At 43.7% G+C, this 19,948-nt stretch overlaps 1 protein-coding gene across 4 annotated transcripts in view; it reads right to left on the bottom strand.

Moving 5' to 3' along the window:
• Positions 1-11,865: 11,865 nt before the first annotated feature.
• relt (RELT TNF receptor) overlaps positions 11,866-19,948 on the bottom strand; it is a 178,389-nt gene continuing 170,306 nt past the window's right edge. For all 4 annotated transcript variants that reach the window (XM_084324734.1, XM_084324736.1, XM_084324733.1 and 1 more), the window contains 2 exons: positions 18,242-18,364; positions 11,866-14,578 (listed from right to left, as the gene is read on the bottom strand). In XM_084324734.1, coding sequence (XP_084180860.1) covers positions 14,575-14,578; positions 18,242-18,364 — 127 coding nt within the window. In that variant the 3' untranslated portion in view covers positions 11,866-14,574. The remainder of the gene's footprint in view (positions 14,579-18,241; positions 18,365-19,948) is intronic.

Genomic DNA, 19,948 nt, shown 5'->3' with positions numbered 1-19,948 from the left:
GCGCACTGAAGCCGGTGAATGAACAACCGCATTGCCCCGCTGGCTCTAGTTAACCTAATTTATACCGTAATGAATCATTAAAAAATATTCCGTTAACTGGAATATGTTGTTTCTTTACACATATGTTGGATTATGTAATTGGGTTGTCATGACAAAACAATAAAAATCGCTACTTTACATCAGGGTGAACGCTGAACCGAGTCAAGCCGCGGGCGGCGCACTGAAGCCGGTGAATGAACAACCGCATTGCCCCGCTGGCTCTAGTTAACCTAATTTATACCGTAATGAATCATTAAAAAATATTCCGTTAACTGGAATATGTTGTTTCTTTACACATATGTTGGATTATGTAATTGGGTTGTCATGACAAAACAATAAAAATCGCTACTTTACATCAGGGTGAACGCTGAACCGAGTCAAGCCGCGGGCGGCGCACTGAAGCCGGTGAATGAACAACCGCATTGCCCCGCTGGCTCTAGTTAACCTAATTTATACCGTAATGAATCATTAAAAAATATTCCGTTAACTGGAATATGTTGTTTCTTTACACATATGTTGGATTATGTAATTGGGTTGTCATGACAAAACAATAAAAATCGCTACTTTACATCAGGGTGAACGTTGTTACACTGCCACCACCCACTTCAATGACAGAGCTCTCATATTTGCGAATACATAAACTATATCTTAAATTATGGCTATGTGTCTAGTCTAGTCTAGTATATATATAGTCGTAACAGTGTTTATTATTGCGAGTCCTAACAGTGTTTATTATTTCATAACTGTATGGGCTTTGTTTATACATGTACAGTGACGAGTGAATCTACCGTTGGTTGTTAAAAACGCGAAACATAATAATCAGTCAGCAGCGCTCCACGCTCCACTGCTACCACAGCCCAACACAAGTGCGTTGGAACAGCAGCCCAACACTACAGAAGTTGGTTGCCCGCGCTGCCGCGCTGCCGCGCTTGCTCTTTGGATTTCATTTGGGACGTGGGACGGCTGCGCTTGCCTGCGCGTGGGGGCGGGGGGGCGCGGCCAATCAGAGAAAAGCCGAACACAAGTTGGTTGCCTTTAATATTCACGCCCCCAGGAGTGTTACCGTCAAGCTCCTCCTACTCAGCCCGCTCAGACTTGGCCACCGGAAACAGCCCATGGGGAAACGGTGGCATTATTGGAGTAGTTCAGTTGTAATCTCACTACGTCATGCTCCGAGGTGAACACGGATGTTAAGCGAGAGTGTACAAGATTTGTATGACCCTGACCGGTGCACGGGATCAGTCTGTTGAGACTCCTAGTTGCACTTGAGAGCGGAGAGAAGTTTTGACAGACGATTGTTGTTGTTCAGGAAATATTCCGTATAGTATACTTAGCAAGTTTGTATGCACATGTAGACTATCTGGATTGTTTTTTGGAGCACGCTCATGGCGTAGCCGTAGACAATGGATTCTGAACGAATTAGAGCCTTGGCGTTTTATGATCGGGGAAGCATGCGTAGGAGAGAAGGACGCCAGTCACCGTATCTGTGCCCTGTTTCCCCTCAGGGTTCGACATCGGGAGCCAGGGCAGTCAGTCACCAAGCTTTGAGCGAGAGCGACACCGACAGGGATGGGAACGGCCATGCCAAAAGAAAGGAGACGGATAGTGACAGTATGGAGTGTAGTGAGGGAGAGGAGAGCGGGGGTGAAGGGTGGAAAAAGGTGGAGAAGAAGAAAGAGAGGGGAGGTAGCTCAAGTGGGTCAGAGGATGAGGGTAGAGGAAAGGATTTGACAGAAGTGTTAAATATAGTGGTGAGATTTGAGGGAGATATATAGAGCCGTTAAAGTTAACAAAATTCAGAGCACAGTTAGGAGAGGTAAAATACGCAAAAGTATTGGGAGATGGAAACTTGATTGTAGGTTGTGTAAGTTTAGAGCAGGTGGAGAAGGCAAGGAAAATGAGTAGCATTGGTAAAGTTAATATCTCTAAAGTAGTAAAGTAGAGTTGGGGAGAAGAGGGTTGGTGGGTGCAAAGGGGTAATAGCTGGAATACCAATCGAGGTTAGTATGGAGCAGTTGGTGGGAAATTTAAAGAGAGAGAAACGCAATGGGAATGTTAAAAATGCTGAAAGGATGAAAAGAGGAGCAGAGAAGAAAGAGACGGAGACTATTGTGATTCAATTTGAAGATGAGGATGTTCCAAAGGAGATGTTTTTAGGATATATGGTGTATAGGGTTAGGGAGTCCGTACCGAAACCACTGAGGTGCTATAACTGCCAAGAGTTTGGGCATATAGCCAAGTCATGTAGAAAGAGGAAGAGATGTGCTAGGTGTAGCGGGGAGCATGATTATGGGAAATGTGGAGAGGGTGTGGAGCCAAAGTGCTGTAATTGTGGTAAGGAGCATAATGTTGCGTATTGGGGCTGTGAGGTGATGAAATGAGAGGTGGTGGTTCAACAGGTGAGAATGAAAGGCAAAATTTCATATGCAGAGGCAGCTAGGATGGCAGGACAGGAAAAGCAAGATAAGGAACAGGGGTTTAAAAAATGGGAATTGTCAGTAAATGTAGTACAGGAGGATAAAGAGAGGGTGTGGGAGGAGAAGATGAATGTGGTGGCCTTTGTGGCAGGAGTGATTAATGCAACAGCTATGGTTAAGCTTAAGAGTAAACGGAAAGGATCAAGTTAATTGTTAAAGTGGCAGTACAGCACATGGGTATGAAGGGTCTGACATGGGAGGAAGTAGTAAGCGAGTTGAATAAGGGGATTGTGAGTAATCAAGAAGTCCAGAGTCAGGCCACAGGAGGCGAAGCATGTCTCACAGAGTCAGGAGGAAGCAGCATTAGCTGCACTCCATGATGGTGAATGCTGAATGGACATTGTAGGAGGTAAAGGGTACCAGAAGATGGCGGTAATGCAACGTTAAGACCACATCAAGATAGAGAAGGTGGCGGTAATGCACTAAGAAGGTTGTGCCAACCGCCAATAAAAATCAAAAGAAGAAGAAGAAGAAGAAGAAGAAGAAGAAGAAGAAGAAGAAGAAGAAGAAGAAGAAGAAGAAGAAGAAGAAGAAGAAGAAGAAGAAGAAGAAGAAGAAGAAGAAGAAGAAGAAGAAGAAGAAGAAGAAGAAGAAGAAGAATTTGTATGACCCTAGACACCAGGGGCGACCCACCAAGCAGATGGGTCAAAGCCAAGATTCATTAACCTTTGCAATAGAAGAGAGTGATCAACTGTGTCAAATGCTTTCAACAGATCTATAAAACGGGCAGTACAGTGTTTTCAGTTCAGATACAATATAATTTAGTGCTATATCTTGCTCTAAGCTTGATTGATATGGGCTTAATACAGAGTGATCTGAAAGAAAGGTTTTGAGTTGATAATTTACCAGTCATGCCAGGATCTTTGCTAGACAGGATAGCTTGGATATTGGTTGATAGATATTTAGATTACTTCTATCTCCACTTTTATGCAATGGAAGAACATGAACTATTTTCCAGACACTAGGAGTAGGAACTATACATGATGACAATGAAAGATTAAAGATATGTGTGGAGCTAACCTGAGAAAAAAGGGATCCAGTTTATACTCTCTACCGTTGAGTTCCTGCTATCAATGGTATGTAGTGCTTCAAAAACAACATTAGGGGAGAAAAGCTGTTTCTTCTTTCTTTCTCTAAATAATCTCTAAATTAATCTATCTTTTAACCTAAATGTCTTGAAAGGAGCATGTTTATTGATAAAAACCCAGAGCTAATTCAACATCAGGGATGTCGGAAGTGTAGAATATGTCACTGTGAAACAGATCCATTAAAAAAGCTTGATCATTAAAATTCCTGATATTTTTTTTGTAAATAGTGTGAGGTTTTGTTTTCTGTAGCTGGGAGTTTCTGATACATGATGTGAGGCAGTGATCACTGATTCCCAAATCAAATACTCTGCAAGCAGAAATCTTTATCACGTCTATTTGAGAAAATGGAATCAATTAAGGTTGATTTAGCCTAGTTTTTCAAGTTTGGCCAGGTGGGTTCAGTAACACAAATGTAAATTACCACTAACCTCCTTAAAGTATTTGGAGGCATTACTTTATTTGACCAATTAACATTAAAATCACCTGGGGGCATGGCTGAGCGTTCAATGGAGAAGGTTGCATAGCTTGGTAGTTCCCACTGTTTCACCCATGTTATTGCTTTTTATGACCTGCATCTCCATTTTTATATTGAACTGTTGAAGATAAGTTTGGAGTGAATTTTCAAACGAAAGATGACCATGAGACACCACAAGAATCGAATGGTAGTTTGTCTCGTCTGACACGTGGTGTGAAGACGGCGTAGGCTGGTTTAGCTACGGCAGAGAAGATGGTGTTGGTTTCGAATGAACCTCTGTGGGTTACAAGTGTAGAAGGGTGGATTATCCCTGCTTGTGGGAGTAGTAGTACACAGACACTGGGTAGTAGGATACTATAGTATTGGACCTATATGTACCCCCTTGTTTGGGGTACCCCTTAGACATTGGTTGTTAGCGTTCACTTCAATGGACGTTGCTGTTGATACACGTGGTACTATTAGTACTTAGCCAAGATGGCGGACCCACTCTTGTCACCGCTAGTCCGGATGACAAGATGGCGTCGGCGATCCGCGAGCACAGCCAGCAGGCTGGGCGAACAGCAGGCAGTGGTTAGCTGGCAGAGCTTGCTGTATGGCGTCCTCTGCTGGTGGGAAGAGGCGTCCTCTGTACCGCCTGGGAAACGTCCACCGCTGCTGTTGCTGGCTTGCTTCTGTCGCGCGAGCTAATACTTTGGCTACCTTAAACACAGCTAAGCTTTGGGTCTCGATGCACCCTCCTGCTATTCGGTTACACTGCTAACGCAACGTGGCTGGCTATACCACCGGTCTCTTCAGCGCCTCGCGCCCGGTAGTCTACTCAAGTCAGACGGAGCCGTTAGCAGCATACTACTATACCGCACACAGTAACTACTATAACCCGATAACGTTAAACGTTAGTCTCGTTAGCTCTAGACGTTAGTCCTTGGGTTCGGTTTCTCTTACTCACACACTATCGCTGATACTTCTAGGATAACCCGTCACTAGCAAGTATGGCTCCGACGGGGCTCTCCTTCACTGACTTCTTCAACGGGGCTATTCCAAAGCACACGCCCGTTGTGGCTGCGACCGTTCACGGCCAAGTCCAATGCCGAAGAGAGCTTCCTGTTCCCCTCGCCTCCAGGTAATTCCCTCTTCCTCGTTGCTTGCTTCTCTCCACTGCTCCACCTGCCACCACTGCCACTCCGCCCCCTGCTGGCAACCTCCACTGGTCCCACGCAAGGACCGCTCCAGAAAGGGAAAAAAAGGCTCAATGTTATTGCTAGTAATCCATACTGCATCTGGAGAAGAGTAGCACCTCACCTCGTCGTTAGACTGGGCGAGCTAACCAAAGGAACACTGTTAGGCTATCCAAAGGAACACTGTAAATCACACGTTATACACACACAGGGAAAGTAACAGTTAGTTAGCACTACTGAATACTTTGTAGAATATTCAGGCTGCTACACAAGGATGGTAGAAAGACAGGAAAATATGTTTGAATTGGCCAGTGAACAGAAAAGGATGGCAGAGGAACAAACAAGGACATTTGAGAGGATGGCTGAAGAGCAAACAAGATTCATAGAGAATCAATGAAAAGATGGCCATTGTGAAGGAGCGACTCGACAGTTTAGAATTCAGAGTTTCAGAGTTGGAAACTGGAAGGAAGGCAGAACCGCTGGCTAAAGTAACAGAAATTGAGAAATGTACTGAAAAGTTGGCCGAGCATGGGACAGAGACAGATGTGTCAATTTGTGCATACAGTATATGGTTTCCCAGAGTGAGCAGAAGGAAAAGATCAGGATCTTGAAGAAGACGGTTCCTGAGGTTCTTGGCAAGGAATTCACAGGGGAGCTGCTGCTGGAAAAGGCTCACATAACATCGGCACCGTGCAAAACAGTTGGACCTCCAAGTCTTTTGTTGTCAGATTCTCAGGATATTAACAGAAAGATCTGGCATGTAGCATGGCACCACGGACGGCTGCTGTGTTGTGCACTCCTCATAGACCTAGCAACTTTTTAGTTATTATGTTGTTTTTACACGTAAAGTGACCAGCATTTATAGATATGACAGAGAAGCACTACTGAACATACAAGATTTGACGATCACCCCAAAACGTGAGCTTTTACATGAAGATCCTTTGTTCATACGAACTGCAGAAGACGTTCAACGCGGTGCTGCTGGGGACAAAGATACACAGACGCCGAAAACAGGGATGCAGACCCGGGCTTCTGGTGAGACTGAGAAAGCGAGCCAATCACCCCCCGCTCCCCAGCATTCTGCTTGCCAATGTACAATCTCTGGATAATAAACTGTGCGAGCTGAGAGCAAGGATATCATTCCAACAAGAAACGAGGGACTGCAACATATGTCTGAGAACCATACCATCTAGGACCCTTAAAGAACTCCATATGACCCCTACCACCCTTAAATAACTCATTATGAACCCTACCCTTTAGCACTTAAATAACTCCATATGAACCCTACCACCCTTAAATAACTCATTATGAACCCTACCCTTTAGCACTTAAATAACTCCATATGAACCCTACATTCCAGCAATCTTAAAAAACTCCATACGAAGTCTTAAAGAACTCCATAAGAACCCTACCCCCTGACACCCTTAAAGAACTCCATATGGACCCTACCCCTCAGCACCCTTAAATAACTGCACTTGAACCCTACCCCCTAGCACCATTAAAGAACTCTGTATGAACCCTACCTTGCCCTTTGAGTGACCTCTATTGCATTTAGTTAAAATAAATATTCAAGTAACTTGTTGGGCTTTACAGGTGAGAATGTGGCTCCAGTGACCTTAATGAATCAAACAGCCACATGACCGCCCTGTTTCTATTCTTACCTCCATCTCGAAAGTCATGGAAAAAATTGTCTACGAACAGGTCGAAAAGTACCTAGCGGAAAAAATTCTAATCTACGAATTCCAATCTGGCTTCAGAACATCCCACTCCACTGACACATGCCTTCTCTATTTGAACGACCACATCAAACAAGAGGTGGACGCAGGCAAATACTGCGGCATGGTCATGCTGGACTTACAAAAAGCCTTCGACACTGTCAATCACTCCATTCTGATTGACAAGCTAAAAGCAATTGGTTTTGATAGTTTATCAGTGAGTTGGATGCAATCCTACCTTGAGGGGAGAGAACAGATGGTGGAGGTAAACGGTACTCTACCCCCCCCCCCCCCTCACAGTGAGCTGTGGTGTTCCACAAGGAAGCATACTAGGACCGCTACTGTTCCTAATTTATGCAAATGACATGTCGTCAGCTTGTGACTGCAACTTGTTCTTGTTCGCGGACGACTCAGCCCTGCTGGTCTCTGACAAGAACAAGTTACAGGTTGAAAAAACCCTCAGCTCAGAACTCGGCAGAATCTGCACCTGGCTCACTGATAACAAACTATCATTACACCTGGGTAAAACAGAGTCCATTCTCTTCGGATCAAATAACAAACTCAGCAAGACCGACGGCTTCTCAGTTACAGTGGGTGACAATATTGTCACAAGGAAAGATTACATACCTAGGTTCCATCCTAGAGGAAAATCTTTCCTGTGACAAAATGGCATCCATTGTAATAAAAAAAGTCAACCAACAAACTAGATTCTTGTACCGGATCTCCTCTCTGGTAAACAAGAATACCCTGATGACTCTGGCAGGAGCACTCATTCAAGGGTACTACGACTATGCTTGCACCTCATGGTACCAAAGCACCTCAAAGGCACTAAAAACAAAATTACAAACATCTCAAAACAAACTGGTCAGACTACTGCTTGACCTGACTCCTAGAACCCACCTCACCCCTGCCCACTTTGACAACCTAGGATGGCTTAGAGTAGAAGACAGAGTACAGCAACTTGCAATGGGCCTGGTCTACAAGATACACTACACGACCAAGGTACCCATGTACATGTCAAAATACTTCCCAAAGGTCAGTGAATACCACGATCACAACACCAGAGGGAGCTCCACAAATCATGTTAAACCCAGATTCGGCTCAAACAAGGGACTAAACACGTTTCATAATTATGCCACATCAATGTGGAACGCCCTACCCAAAGCTGTAAAGGAATGTGAATCACTACCCACTTTCAAAACCACTCTCAAAGAACACCTACGGGAGACTGCAATTCGAAACTGGCCCCTGCAAATGTCCTAACCCAACCCCCTCCAATGTACAGTAAATGACCAAGTATGGCTTTGTCAATATTCCAATGTACAGTGTCCCCCACCCACCCCCTACCCAACACCCCCCACCCACCCAACCACCTCCAATGTACAGTCCCCCCCCCCCCCACCCACCCAACCCCACCCCACCTACCCAACCTCCTCCAATGTACAGTTTCTACGTCAAATGTATATAATATACTCTCTTTTCTGGACTCTTTTTGTATCACAAACAGTACTGTATTTGCAAATCTGGTATGTCATAAATGTATAGATGTAGAAGTACTGTCTATCTGTATGTCGTGTGTGTCATATATGTTATGATGAATTGAAAATGGGGGACCCTGTAAACTAGACGATGATAGTAATGATAGTTTGTTATCAGCGAGCCATATGCAGATTTTGCCTAGTTCCGAGCTGAGGGTTTTTTCAACCTGTAACTTGTTCTTGTCAGAGACCAGCAGGGCTGAGTCGTCCGCAAACAGGAACAAGTTGCAGTCACAAGCTGACGACATGTCATTTGCATAAATTAGGAACAGTAGCGGTCCTAGTATGCTTCCTTGTGGAACACCATAGCTCACTGTATGGGGGGGATAGGGTACCGTTTACCTCCACCATCTGTTCCCTCCCCTCAAGGTAGGATTGCATCCAGCTCACTGATAGTCCCTACCCACATTCAAAACCGCTACAAAAGAGTACGGTAGGCTGCAATTCAAAACTGGCTACCGTAAATGTCCAAACCCCCCACCCCCACCTAATAAACAGTCTCCTCCCCACCGTATGTATATATTCTCTCCCCACCGTATGTATATTTCTCTCCCACCCACCCACCCCCTCCTAATGTACAGTCTCCTCCCCATCATATGTATATACTCTCTGTCAGGATCTATGGGTAACAGTACTGTATATTTGCATATCATATATGTCACAAATGTAACAGTACTATATACCTGTATGTCATGTATGTCCCTATGCCATAAATGTCATGATGTCATGTATGTTGTGTATGTCATAAATGTCACTATCAACCTCCATGACAATATAGGAACTGGACACTAGAGGGCGGTAGTCACCCATCAGTGCATCCACAGCAACGCCCCCTCCTATCTAAAAGAGCTCATCGCTCCCCCGACCTCCTCCGCTCTGGACACTCAACTCAAACACACTCCAAACCATACACAGGACACACCTTTGCACCATGGGTGACCGGGGCGCCTATATTCTTAACCCAAACGGTGCATGCTTCCGTGTTCCCGTTTTGCGCTCTGATTGGCCACTGATGTTTCTGGTCGCACCAATCGTGTGACGGCAAGTTCTTTCCCCGGTTAAGCTTAGGCACTCTTTCGAAGTTGGTTAAGGTTAGAGTTTGTCTTAGAGCATGGCGATAGAACGGTTAGGGTTAGGGTTAGGGTTAGGGTTTGCTGCTGGTCGAGGCGGAAATGGGCGTGTCACGCGATTGGGCGCACATGTCACATGACCAGAAACGTCAGTGGCCAATCAGATTCGCAAAACGCATGAACCGTTTGGGTTAAGAATAGACACGACCGGGCAGCGTCTATTCGTTTCAACGCATTTATGCTTCCGCGTTCGCGTTTTGCGCTCTGATTGGCCACTGATGTTTCTGGTCGCACCAATCGTGTTACGGCAAGTTCTTTCGCCGGTTAAGCTTAGGCACTCTTTCGAAGTTGGTTAAGGTTAGAGTTTGTCTTAGAGCAGGGCGATAGAACGCCAGCCCTGATTCCAAACTCTAACCTTAACCAACTTTGAAAGAGTCGCCTAAGCTTAACCAGTGATAAACTAGGCGTTAGGTAGTTTGCTGCTGGTCGAGGCGGAAATGGGCACATCACGCGATTGGGCACACATGTCACATGACCAGAAACGTCAGTGGCCAATCAGATCGCACCAGAAACGGCAGTAGCCAATCAGATTCGCAAAACGTGAACGTGGAAGCATAAATGCGTTAGGAAACGAATAGACGCGACCGGGCCTTCTGCTCAGCTGCTCCTCGGCTGTGGAATGCCCTCCCTGACCATCTGAGAGCACCACAGTCCGTTGCGGTTTTTAAAAGGGGCCTAAAAACATTTCTTTTTAACAAGGCATTTGCCTGAATTATTCTTTTACTTTTAATTTGACTTCTATTCATTTTTATTATTATTTTTATTAAATTTTTATGTTCTTCCATTTCATTGGTTGTTTTATTCATTTTAATTGTTTTTATTCATTTAACTTTTTATCTTTATCTCCTGTAGCACTTTGAGATTTTCACAAATATAAAGTGCGGTACAAATTGAATTTATTATTATTATTATTAGTGCTTTACTCACATAGACCACCGCAATACTTCCGGTATTCTGAAATCATGGGAGAGAGAGCGGGAGAAAATGAATGAATGTGGATGAGAACCTTGACATTAAGTGGTTGTAGCTACGGCTGTGGGGGTGCTGGAGACATGATCCAATATACTTTTATACGCCTGAGTCTCCTGAACACGGACCGACCAATCCCATGTCGATCGGCATTTTCTCGGCCGAGCTATAGTCACTTTAACCGCACCTACTCCCGAACTCTAGCAGGGTTTCCCATTAATTACCTAGACTGTGGCGGCCCGCCAGTCTAATTAGTCCCTCCCGTTTTTTCCTATATATTTTTTTTTAAATATAAAGTTTGCCAATAGGGAGGTATCAGTAGTATTGGCAGTGGTAGTAGTCGTAATAGTAATCCACTATATTTTTTTATTTTCTAAAAAATAAACCAGTTCAACACAGGTAACCACTTTTGCTTCATTTCTTTGATGGCTCAAATGTATGCTCTAGTGACACCACTAGTGACACCCCCCCTTAGAGGGTCGGAGGTTCACCCCCCATAGTCTCTGAAAATCCTGTGGGAAACACTGGTCTAGGTTAATCAATCTGCGCATGCGTATCTCGGGAGTAGGTGCGAAAAAATTACTATAGCTTGGCCGAGAAAGTGCCGATCGACTTGGGGCTCTCATCCACATTCATTCATTTTCTCCCCCCGCTCTCTCTCCTCCATGAGCTCAATGTAATGCGGAAGTGCAGTGGTCCATACTGATCATATTTGCCAGTCTGTTGTAACACTGAAGAGAATGGAAGAACTAGGTTTTAGAACCGTTGTTAAAAATCATCCCTGGTTTCCTCTTATCCATCAAATACAATCATCCCTGGTCTCCCCTCATCCAGATGATACTCATCCCTGGTCTCCTCTCATCCATAAAATACAATCATCCCTGGTCTCCCCTCATCCATATGATACAATCATCCCTGGTCTCCCCTCATCCAGATGATACTCATCCCTGGTCTCCTCTCATCCATAAAATACAATCATCCCTGGTCTCCCCTCATCCATATGATACAATCATCCCTGGTCTCCCCTCATCCATATGATACACTCATCCCTGGTCTCCTCTCATCCATATGATACAATCATCCCTGGTCTCCTCTCATCCACATGATACAATCATCCCTGGTCTTCCCTCATCCATAGGATACAATCATCCCTAATCTCCTCATCTATTGGATACATTCATCCGTGGTCTCCTCACATCGACACATTACAAGCATCATCCCTGGTTTCTCATCATGCACAGGATAAACACACAAGAAAATTGTCAAAATACAACTTGTCTTTATTTCAAAGGTAAAAATATCATAAAGAAAAAATGGAATATCATAATAAATACTGATGAGATGAGATGTTTTGTACCTTTCTTTCCAGCAACATGTCAGTTTCTAACATTTAATTGTAGTAGTAATAATAATAATAAACACAGGTAAAATAAAAAAACATGGAAATGTTCTCAACCAATAAATATGTTTCTGTCTTCCAGACAGCAATGTTCACTTCTCAGAACCGCAAATAAACAGCAATATTTTACAAAATACAAAAATGAATTTCTAAAACTCCATGATAGGCTAATAATCCACCCTGTAAAACTATGTTGGTGTAAATAAAGGCTGAGCAGGATTCATGTCTCACTTTCACAGAAGTCATGAACAGACTATAAACGGGACAGGATTATTTTAGTGACATCTTTACCATCTCTCCAAGTTCATAGTATATTGTATATAGAGCAGCTTCAGCCTTTATACCTGATGATTATGTTTTAGCACCCATTTTTCTTTATTAACACAATTTCTTTATTGAGAGTAGATGTCAGTTTTCAAATGGTGGAATAAAGACTTTCAAATAAAACTCAAGAAACTAAAAGATTTGAAGTTTAGTTTTAAGGGAATGAAACAATGTATATAAACAAAATGTGTTAGTGATGTTCTGATACCAACTGTGTGGCTTCAGAAACACCTAACTTGTTTCTATGTGTCAAACATGTAAAAAGTCTACTTTCTGTTCTTAGATTTCTGATTGTTCCACATGGCTCCTGGTATCAGATTCTAGTTAGGATACTGATGCCCTGTTTTACCCTGGAATCAGTCTGATATCTCCTACCAGTAGCAGTCTGATATATCCTACCAGTACCAGTCTAATATCTCATACCAGTATCAGTCTAATATCTCCTACCAGTACCAGTCTAATATCTCATACCAGTATCAGTCTGATATCTCCTACCAGTACCAGTCTAATATCTCATACCAGTACCAGTCTAATATCTCATACCAGTACCAGTCTGATATCTCATACCAGTATCAGTCTGATATCTCATACCACTATCAGTCCTATATATCATACCAGTATCAGTCTGATATCTCATACCACTATCAGTCCTATATATCATACCAGTATCAGTTTGATATCTCATACCAGTATCAGTCTAAAATCTCACACCAGTATCAGTTTGATATCTCATACCAGTATCAGTCCAATATTTCATACCAGTATCATTATCAGTGTGATATCAAGCTGGTATCAGTGCCCCTCACCTCCACTACTTCAACTGTTTAAACCCACCCTGTTCAGTTTCTGTATTTACATATGTACAGAGATTTACATGTCTGTTGACCATCAATGAGATGAATCAAGGCTCTGTTTGGAGAGCTCCTGATAGCCAGCAGTAGAAGAAGAGTTAGAAATTAGATAACTCAAGGCTCTTCTGGGAAAGCTGCTGATAGCCAGCAGTAGAGGAAGAGTTAGACATGTCTACAGTACTGGGTTAGTGAACTAAAGTTGGTCTTAATTTCATGTCATAGTTTTAACATGCTTTAACAAGAAGGCCAAGAGACCAGGATTAAAAACCTGATATCTGTTCTAGTGGTTTACATGTATAATTTTCTGTGTTCTAGAGGTTCATATGGATCATTTTGGTTCCTATGAATCTTTCTGTATTCTAGTGGTTCATATGTATATTTTTCTGTGTTCTAGTGGTTCGTATAAATCGTTTCCTGTGTTCTAGTGGTTCATATGAATCATTGTGGTTCATAATGATCGTTTTCTGTTATAGTGCTTCATATGGACCATTGTGGTTCATTTAAATATTTGGTCGTTCCTATTAATCTTTTAATGTGTTGTAGTGGTTCATATGAATCATTGTGCTTCATGTGGATCTTTTTCTGTGTTCTAGTGGTTCATATAAATACTTGTCTGTGTTCTAGTGGTTCATATGAATCATTGTGCTTCATATGGATAATTTTCTGTGTTTTAGTGCCTCATATTAATCTTTTTCTGTGTTCTAGTCTGTATGAATGTTCATACTGTATGAATACTTTTCGGGAAGTCTGTGCTGCATGGTGGTCAACAGCAAAAAGACCAATCTTAGCTCAGTGTTGATAATATTGAGTCCTTTGACTGAATATGACTGTTGATGTTGGTGTCTGTTTAGACCACATGCAACCGCTTTAACAAGGCCAAACAGTCGATCTGCAAATGGAAAGAGAGCTAGAAACTGTAATAAAATGACTAAAATGTCAAGATTTAAGATCTTTATGAATAGACTTTTCATAATACTTGAAATGTTTTTTCCCCTTGTTTGTGTGAACGTGATTGTGAATAAGTTTGTATCAAAACCTGGTCTCAACGCTGCTTCAGTTGTCATTATGTCCTATGACCGAGCATTGCACAGCGTCAAGGTGTGTGGGACGCCACACCACTGTGTGTGTGTGTGTGTGTGTGTGTGTGTGTGTGTGTGTGTGTGTGTGTGTGTGTGTGTGTGTGTGTGTGTTTTGCCTCTGTCTTCAAGTTCATGGAAGCACAATATCAGGGACTGTTTTCTCTGTCTCTTTTTGTGGGTTGACCCCAGGATGACTGGGTCGTTTGCCATGGTTTCTTGATGTCGGACATCTTGGACTCCTCCCTCCATGCTAGTTGTCAACCGATGATGTCATCATCTACGGGGTAACATTATTCACCCAGAATCCCTCTGTGTTCATCTGAAGGAGAGGGGGGGAGAGAGAGAGACAGAGAGAGAGAGAGAGAGAGAGAGAGAGAGAGAGAGAGAGAGAGAGAGAGAGAGAGAGAGAGAGAGAGAGAGAGAGAGAGAGAGAGAGAGAGAGAGAGAGAGAGAGAGACAGATAGATAGAGAAAAAGAGAAAAAGAGAGATAGAGAGCAAGAGAGCAAGAGATAGAGAGAGTCAGATCGGAGTTCATTCAGTGTGAGGCCCAGGTACATAAAAACACACAGAGCTGTCTGTACTGACAGCAGAGGGAAGCTACACTAAGCTGATTAACAGTGAGAGGAAAGTAAGTGAACCTTGATTATCTATTTTGTTATCCTAAATCTAACTGTTCTAACATTCAGTTTAGTTTCACCCTACTGGAGTTCACCAAGGAGGGAACAGACCCACCCATCAGAGTGCTAAGTAGACCATTATTATCCTATCTATTACTCTACTCTGAAATGTTTTCCTTTCCCTCCCTCTCTGTAATTTTTCTGCCTTTCTTCCCTCCAAACTTCACCTTTCCTCCTGCTTCTCTGATACCACAATGTGCCACGTACCTATCCCAATACTCTCCACCAGACCAGATTCAAGCCATCCACGACAGTTTGGTAGCAATCCTGCTAATCTCTCCTACCCCCCCCCCCCCCCCCCCCACCGCCACAAATATACCTGTCACTGTACATGAAGGCTTATGGAATTGTCAATCAGCCGTCAGGAAAGCTGACTTCATTACTGCCATAGTCAAAACATCCAGCTTCTGTCTCTCACTGAGACCTGGATAACACCAGATAACTCAACACCTGCAGCCTCTACAAGCTATAACTTCACTCACACACCACAACCTTCCAGACGTGGGGGAGGCACTGGTCTCTTGACCTCTCCCTCATGGTCTACACATGTATTATCACTCCCAGTGCTGTCACTCTCCTCTCTTGAATACCATGCAGTATCTGTCTCTAATCCATTCACCATTGTTACTCTCTATCGTCCTCCAGGTCCCCTCGAAAACTTCCCAAACGAACTGGACATGCTTCTAAGCTCTTTGCCAGAAGATGGTACCCCCTTCCTCCTAATGGGCGATTTCAATCTGCCTGACTTGTCTCAGTCAGACACAGTGGTCTCTCTCCTACAATCCTTCGACCTGACTCCCACTGTAATGCCTCCCACTCACAAAGCAGGTAGCTCCTTGGATATCATATTATACCGTAACTCCAACATCATTAACACCACGGTAACTCCCCTTCATGTATCTGACATTTTCTTCATATCCTTTTCACTAACTCTCATGCTTAACCCCAAATCATCCACTCCAACCCAAACTGTCTCAGTCAGACGCAACCTGCGCTCCCTATCCCCCTCCACCCTCTCCTCCGGCGTCCTGTCCGCTCTACCTTTGAGTGACACCTTCTCTGCTCTCCCCCCAGATACGGCAACCTCCACCCTCCTCTCAGCCCTCTCAACCTCCTTCGACAAGCTCTGTCCCCTCACTGAGAAGCCTGCCCGCCGTTCCCCACCCAGTCCATGGCTGAAGGATGCAGTGAGGGAAGAAAGACAGGTCCTGAGAGCGGCCGAGAGGAAGTATAGAAAGATTCGCCTCACTGGTGACATGACCACATATCACAACCTCTTATTAGCTTTCTCCAAAACCATTACTACTGTCAAAGCCTCTTTCTTTCACCATAGGATCGAGGCCTGCCAAGAACCTTTGCAAACTGCACGCTACCATGTCCTCCCTCCTCACTCCCCCCTCATCTCTCTCTGCCGAAGACTGCGATTTTCATCCGCAGCTCCTTCTCCCAACCATTCCAAATTCTGAATCAAGAACCTCGTCCTTCACTCTGTCATATTTCTCTTCCATTACAGACGCAGAGGCCTTCACACTGGTAACGTCGAACCGTCCCACTACATGCCAGCTGGACCCGCTGCCCTCTCCACTCCTCCAGACCATAGCACCAGATATCCTCTCATTCCTAACGGCAACCATCAACTCCTCCCTCAACTCGGGGGTGGTCCCCGCCTCCCTAAAACAAGCCAGAGTCACACCGCTCATTCAGTCAAACCAACCATGAACCCCACCATCATAGACAACTATCGTCCTGTCTCTCTTCTCGCCTTCCTCTCTAAATCTCTTGAACGTGCTGTATCCAACCAACTTACTGATTATCTCTTACAAAATGACCTCCTAGACCCTAATCAGTCAGGCGTCAGGACTGGCCACTCCACAGAAACGGCCCTCATTGCGGTCACAGAGGCTCTTCACTTAGCAAAAGCAAAGGGCCTCTCCTCTGTCCTGATTCTCCTGGACCTGTCTGCAGCCTTCAACACAGTCAACCACCAGATCCTCCTTGCATCCCTTGCAGGAATGTGAGTGGCTGGCTCTGCACTGGCATGGCTGACATCCTACCTCGACGACTGCTCCTACCAAGTATCATGGAGAGGGACCCTGTCGCCCCCCCACCCCATTCAGACGGGTGTCCCCCAGAGCTTGATCCTTGGACCCCTCCTCTTCTCCCTCTATACCAAATCTTGGGGTAATATTATCACGTCTCATGACTTCTCGTATCATTGCTGATGATACTCAACTCTTCCTCTCCTTTCCTCCCTCAGATATCCATGTCTCTGAGCGGATCTCGGCCTGTCTGTCTGACATCTCCACCTGGATGACGACCAACCACCTCAAACCGAACCTAAGCAAAACAGAATTGCTTCACCTGCTGGCCAAATCCTGCCCCCTGACCAACCTTTACATCACAGTGGAGAATGTAGCTGTGGCTGCGTCCCCGACCGCCAAGAAACTTGGCGTTGTCCTCAACGATCGGCTGAACTTCTCCGCTCACATCGCTGCAACAACCAGAACCTGCAGATTCCTCCTGAGCAATGTCAGAAGGATCCGCCCCTTCCTGACAGAAGAAGCCACCCAACTCCTCATCCAATCAACAGTCATCTCTCGCCTCGACTACTGCAATACACTGCTTGCTGGTCTACCGACCACCGCCATCAAGCCTCTTCAACTCATTCAGAACGCAGCCGCCCACCTGATTTCCAACCTACCAAAGTCAGCCCATGTTACCCCACTTCTTTAGGGACTTGCATTGGCTCCCCATCGCCACACGGATCCGCTTCAAGGCCCTCGACCCGGCATATCGTGCGGCAAAGGGAACGGCTCCCGTCTACCTCCGGTCAATGATCTCTAACTACACACCCTCAAGACCCCTCCGCTCTATGTCTTCTGGCCGCCTCAGACCCACTCCTGTCCGAGCTCCAGGAGGGTCATCAAAGAGAAGCCGCCTATTCTCGGTCCATGCTCCACAATGGTGGAACGAACTTCCCACCACAGTTAGGACAGCTGAAACCCGACCAATCTTTCAAGAAGACACACTTCTTGAATAAATAAATAAAATAAGAAATACTAACCTTCTTACTGCCCTCTACTGTCATGCACTCTTCCTAATATACTGGTACTAACATACACTCGACACTGTAGCACTCAAGTTTGACCACTTTGATGAACATTGTTACTCAGCTGATAGAGTTGTGCCATTCCTGCTGACTTGTCGTACAAAACATGGAAGTCGCTTTGGATAAAAGCGTCAGCTAAATGACTACATGTAAATGTAGACAGACAGGCAGGTTGAATACGGAGAAGAGCTGTACCTCCTGGAGGAGGAGGAGGAGAATAAACTTCCTCCAAAAAGAGAGCTCCGTTGAGGCTCCCGGGATGCAGGTTTGGTTTCCATGGTAACTGGTTTCTGCTCAAGGATCTGGGCCACCTGGAATCTATCAAACAGGAAAATTATACGCATGTTAATAAACTTTAATGACAATGAGAGATGATATAGTACAATCTGACAACACTATCCTAACACCTACAACTAGACCCTCTTGTAGTTTAAACTAGACTGTCTTGTAGCATGTAGTTTAAACTAGACTCTCTTGTAGCATGTAGTTTAAACTAGACTCTCTTGTAGCATGTAGTTTAAACTCTCTTGTAGCACTGTAGACTGTAAGTTGGTGTGCCTTGAGATTCTGATTTAGATATCAATATTATATTATATCTTAGATAACACAAGGCCTATCTTATATAATATATTATATCTTATACTGTATAACTGTATAACACAAGGCCTATCTTATATATCTATATTATATATATCTTATACTGTATAACACAAGGCCTATCTTTGATATCTATATTATAGTATAACTTAGATAACAAGGCCTATATTGGATATCTATATTATATTATATCTTAGATAACAAAAGGCCTATCTTAGATATCTATATTATAATATATTTTAGATAACACAAGGCCTATCTTAGATTATCTATATTATATTTAAACAATAGCGACAGGCCATGGTATATGGTTATTATATCACAGCTAAGGGGCGTAGTTATAAAACAGTTACAAAGTAGGTTATGGCAATATGAAAGTAAGACACACTTAGATTTAAATGTTTATGTTATTAGTAGTACATTATTATTAGTAAATAATAATGTTCAAAATAAAATAGACCATCCTGGCTGTCTGCACTGCAAGGTGGTTGCTATGCAACATACACACTAACAACTAGCTGGCATTTCTTTTTTTCATAGTCAGCTCGGCAGGTATGCAGACTATTTACCAAGGGGGAAGGCTGTTTTAACGTACGACCTAGGACCATAATTATACAGTTTTTATATTTTTTCAGGCGAGAATGTATCCATTTAAATTCCAAATATGTAGTCAGTTCGTCTGTTTGGAAATTTGCTCCAATGCTTTCGGAGATTGAGCGGCTGTGACAGGACTGGGGTTGACGCATGCCCAGTTTAACTGGGAATCCCCGTTCAACGTGAGGTTAACTATCGTAACCGATCGTCCTGCTATATTCCTTTATCTGTAATGCATCAGTATCCCCAGTTCGTAGCTAGATTAATAGATTTAGTGGACGTGTAAATAATCAAATAATCTGGATAAAAATAAAACCAGACTAACGTTACTTATAGGTTAAAGTTTTTTTCCTCACACGGAGTGATACTGATTTGTGAAAAGGAATTAGAATCATAGCTGTGGATATATGCTCATTATACCCTGGCTATGAAACAATTATATTGCTTGATTTGAGCTACCCGGGCTACCCGTTTTATTATTATTATTATTTTATTAGCTTATGGACCTCTCACGAGGGCGGAGCTGAGCGATCATGGAGTAGACGTGTTTCACATGAGCTCCCTTCTACCGTGCTGAATATACGTTTCTCCCCATTAGTCTTTATTTTATTTTTATTTGTTTTGTATCTGTTTGCTAGGTCGTCGTGTTTAGTATACTGTCGTCGACTTTTTTTCGACTTTCTGCGATGACGGGGGTGGAAACCAGAGCCA

This window comes from Notolepis coatsorum (genome assembly GCF_963971535.1).
Source record: "Notolepis coatsorum genome assembly, chromosome: 1".
NCBI lineage: Eukaryota > Metazoa > Chordata > Actinopteri > Aulopiformes > Paralepididae > Notolepis > Notolepis coatsorum.
The sequence above is the reverse complement of the archived record's forward strand: the minus strand, read 5'-3'. Positions and strand labels throughout refer to the sequence as shown.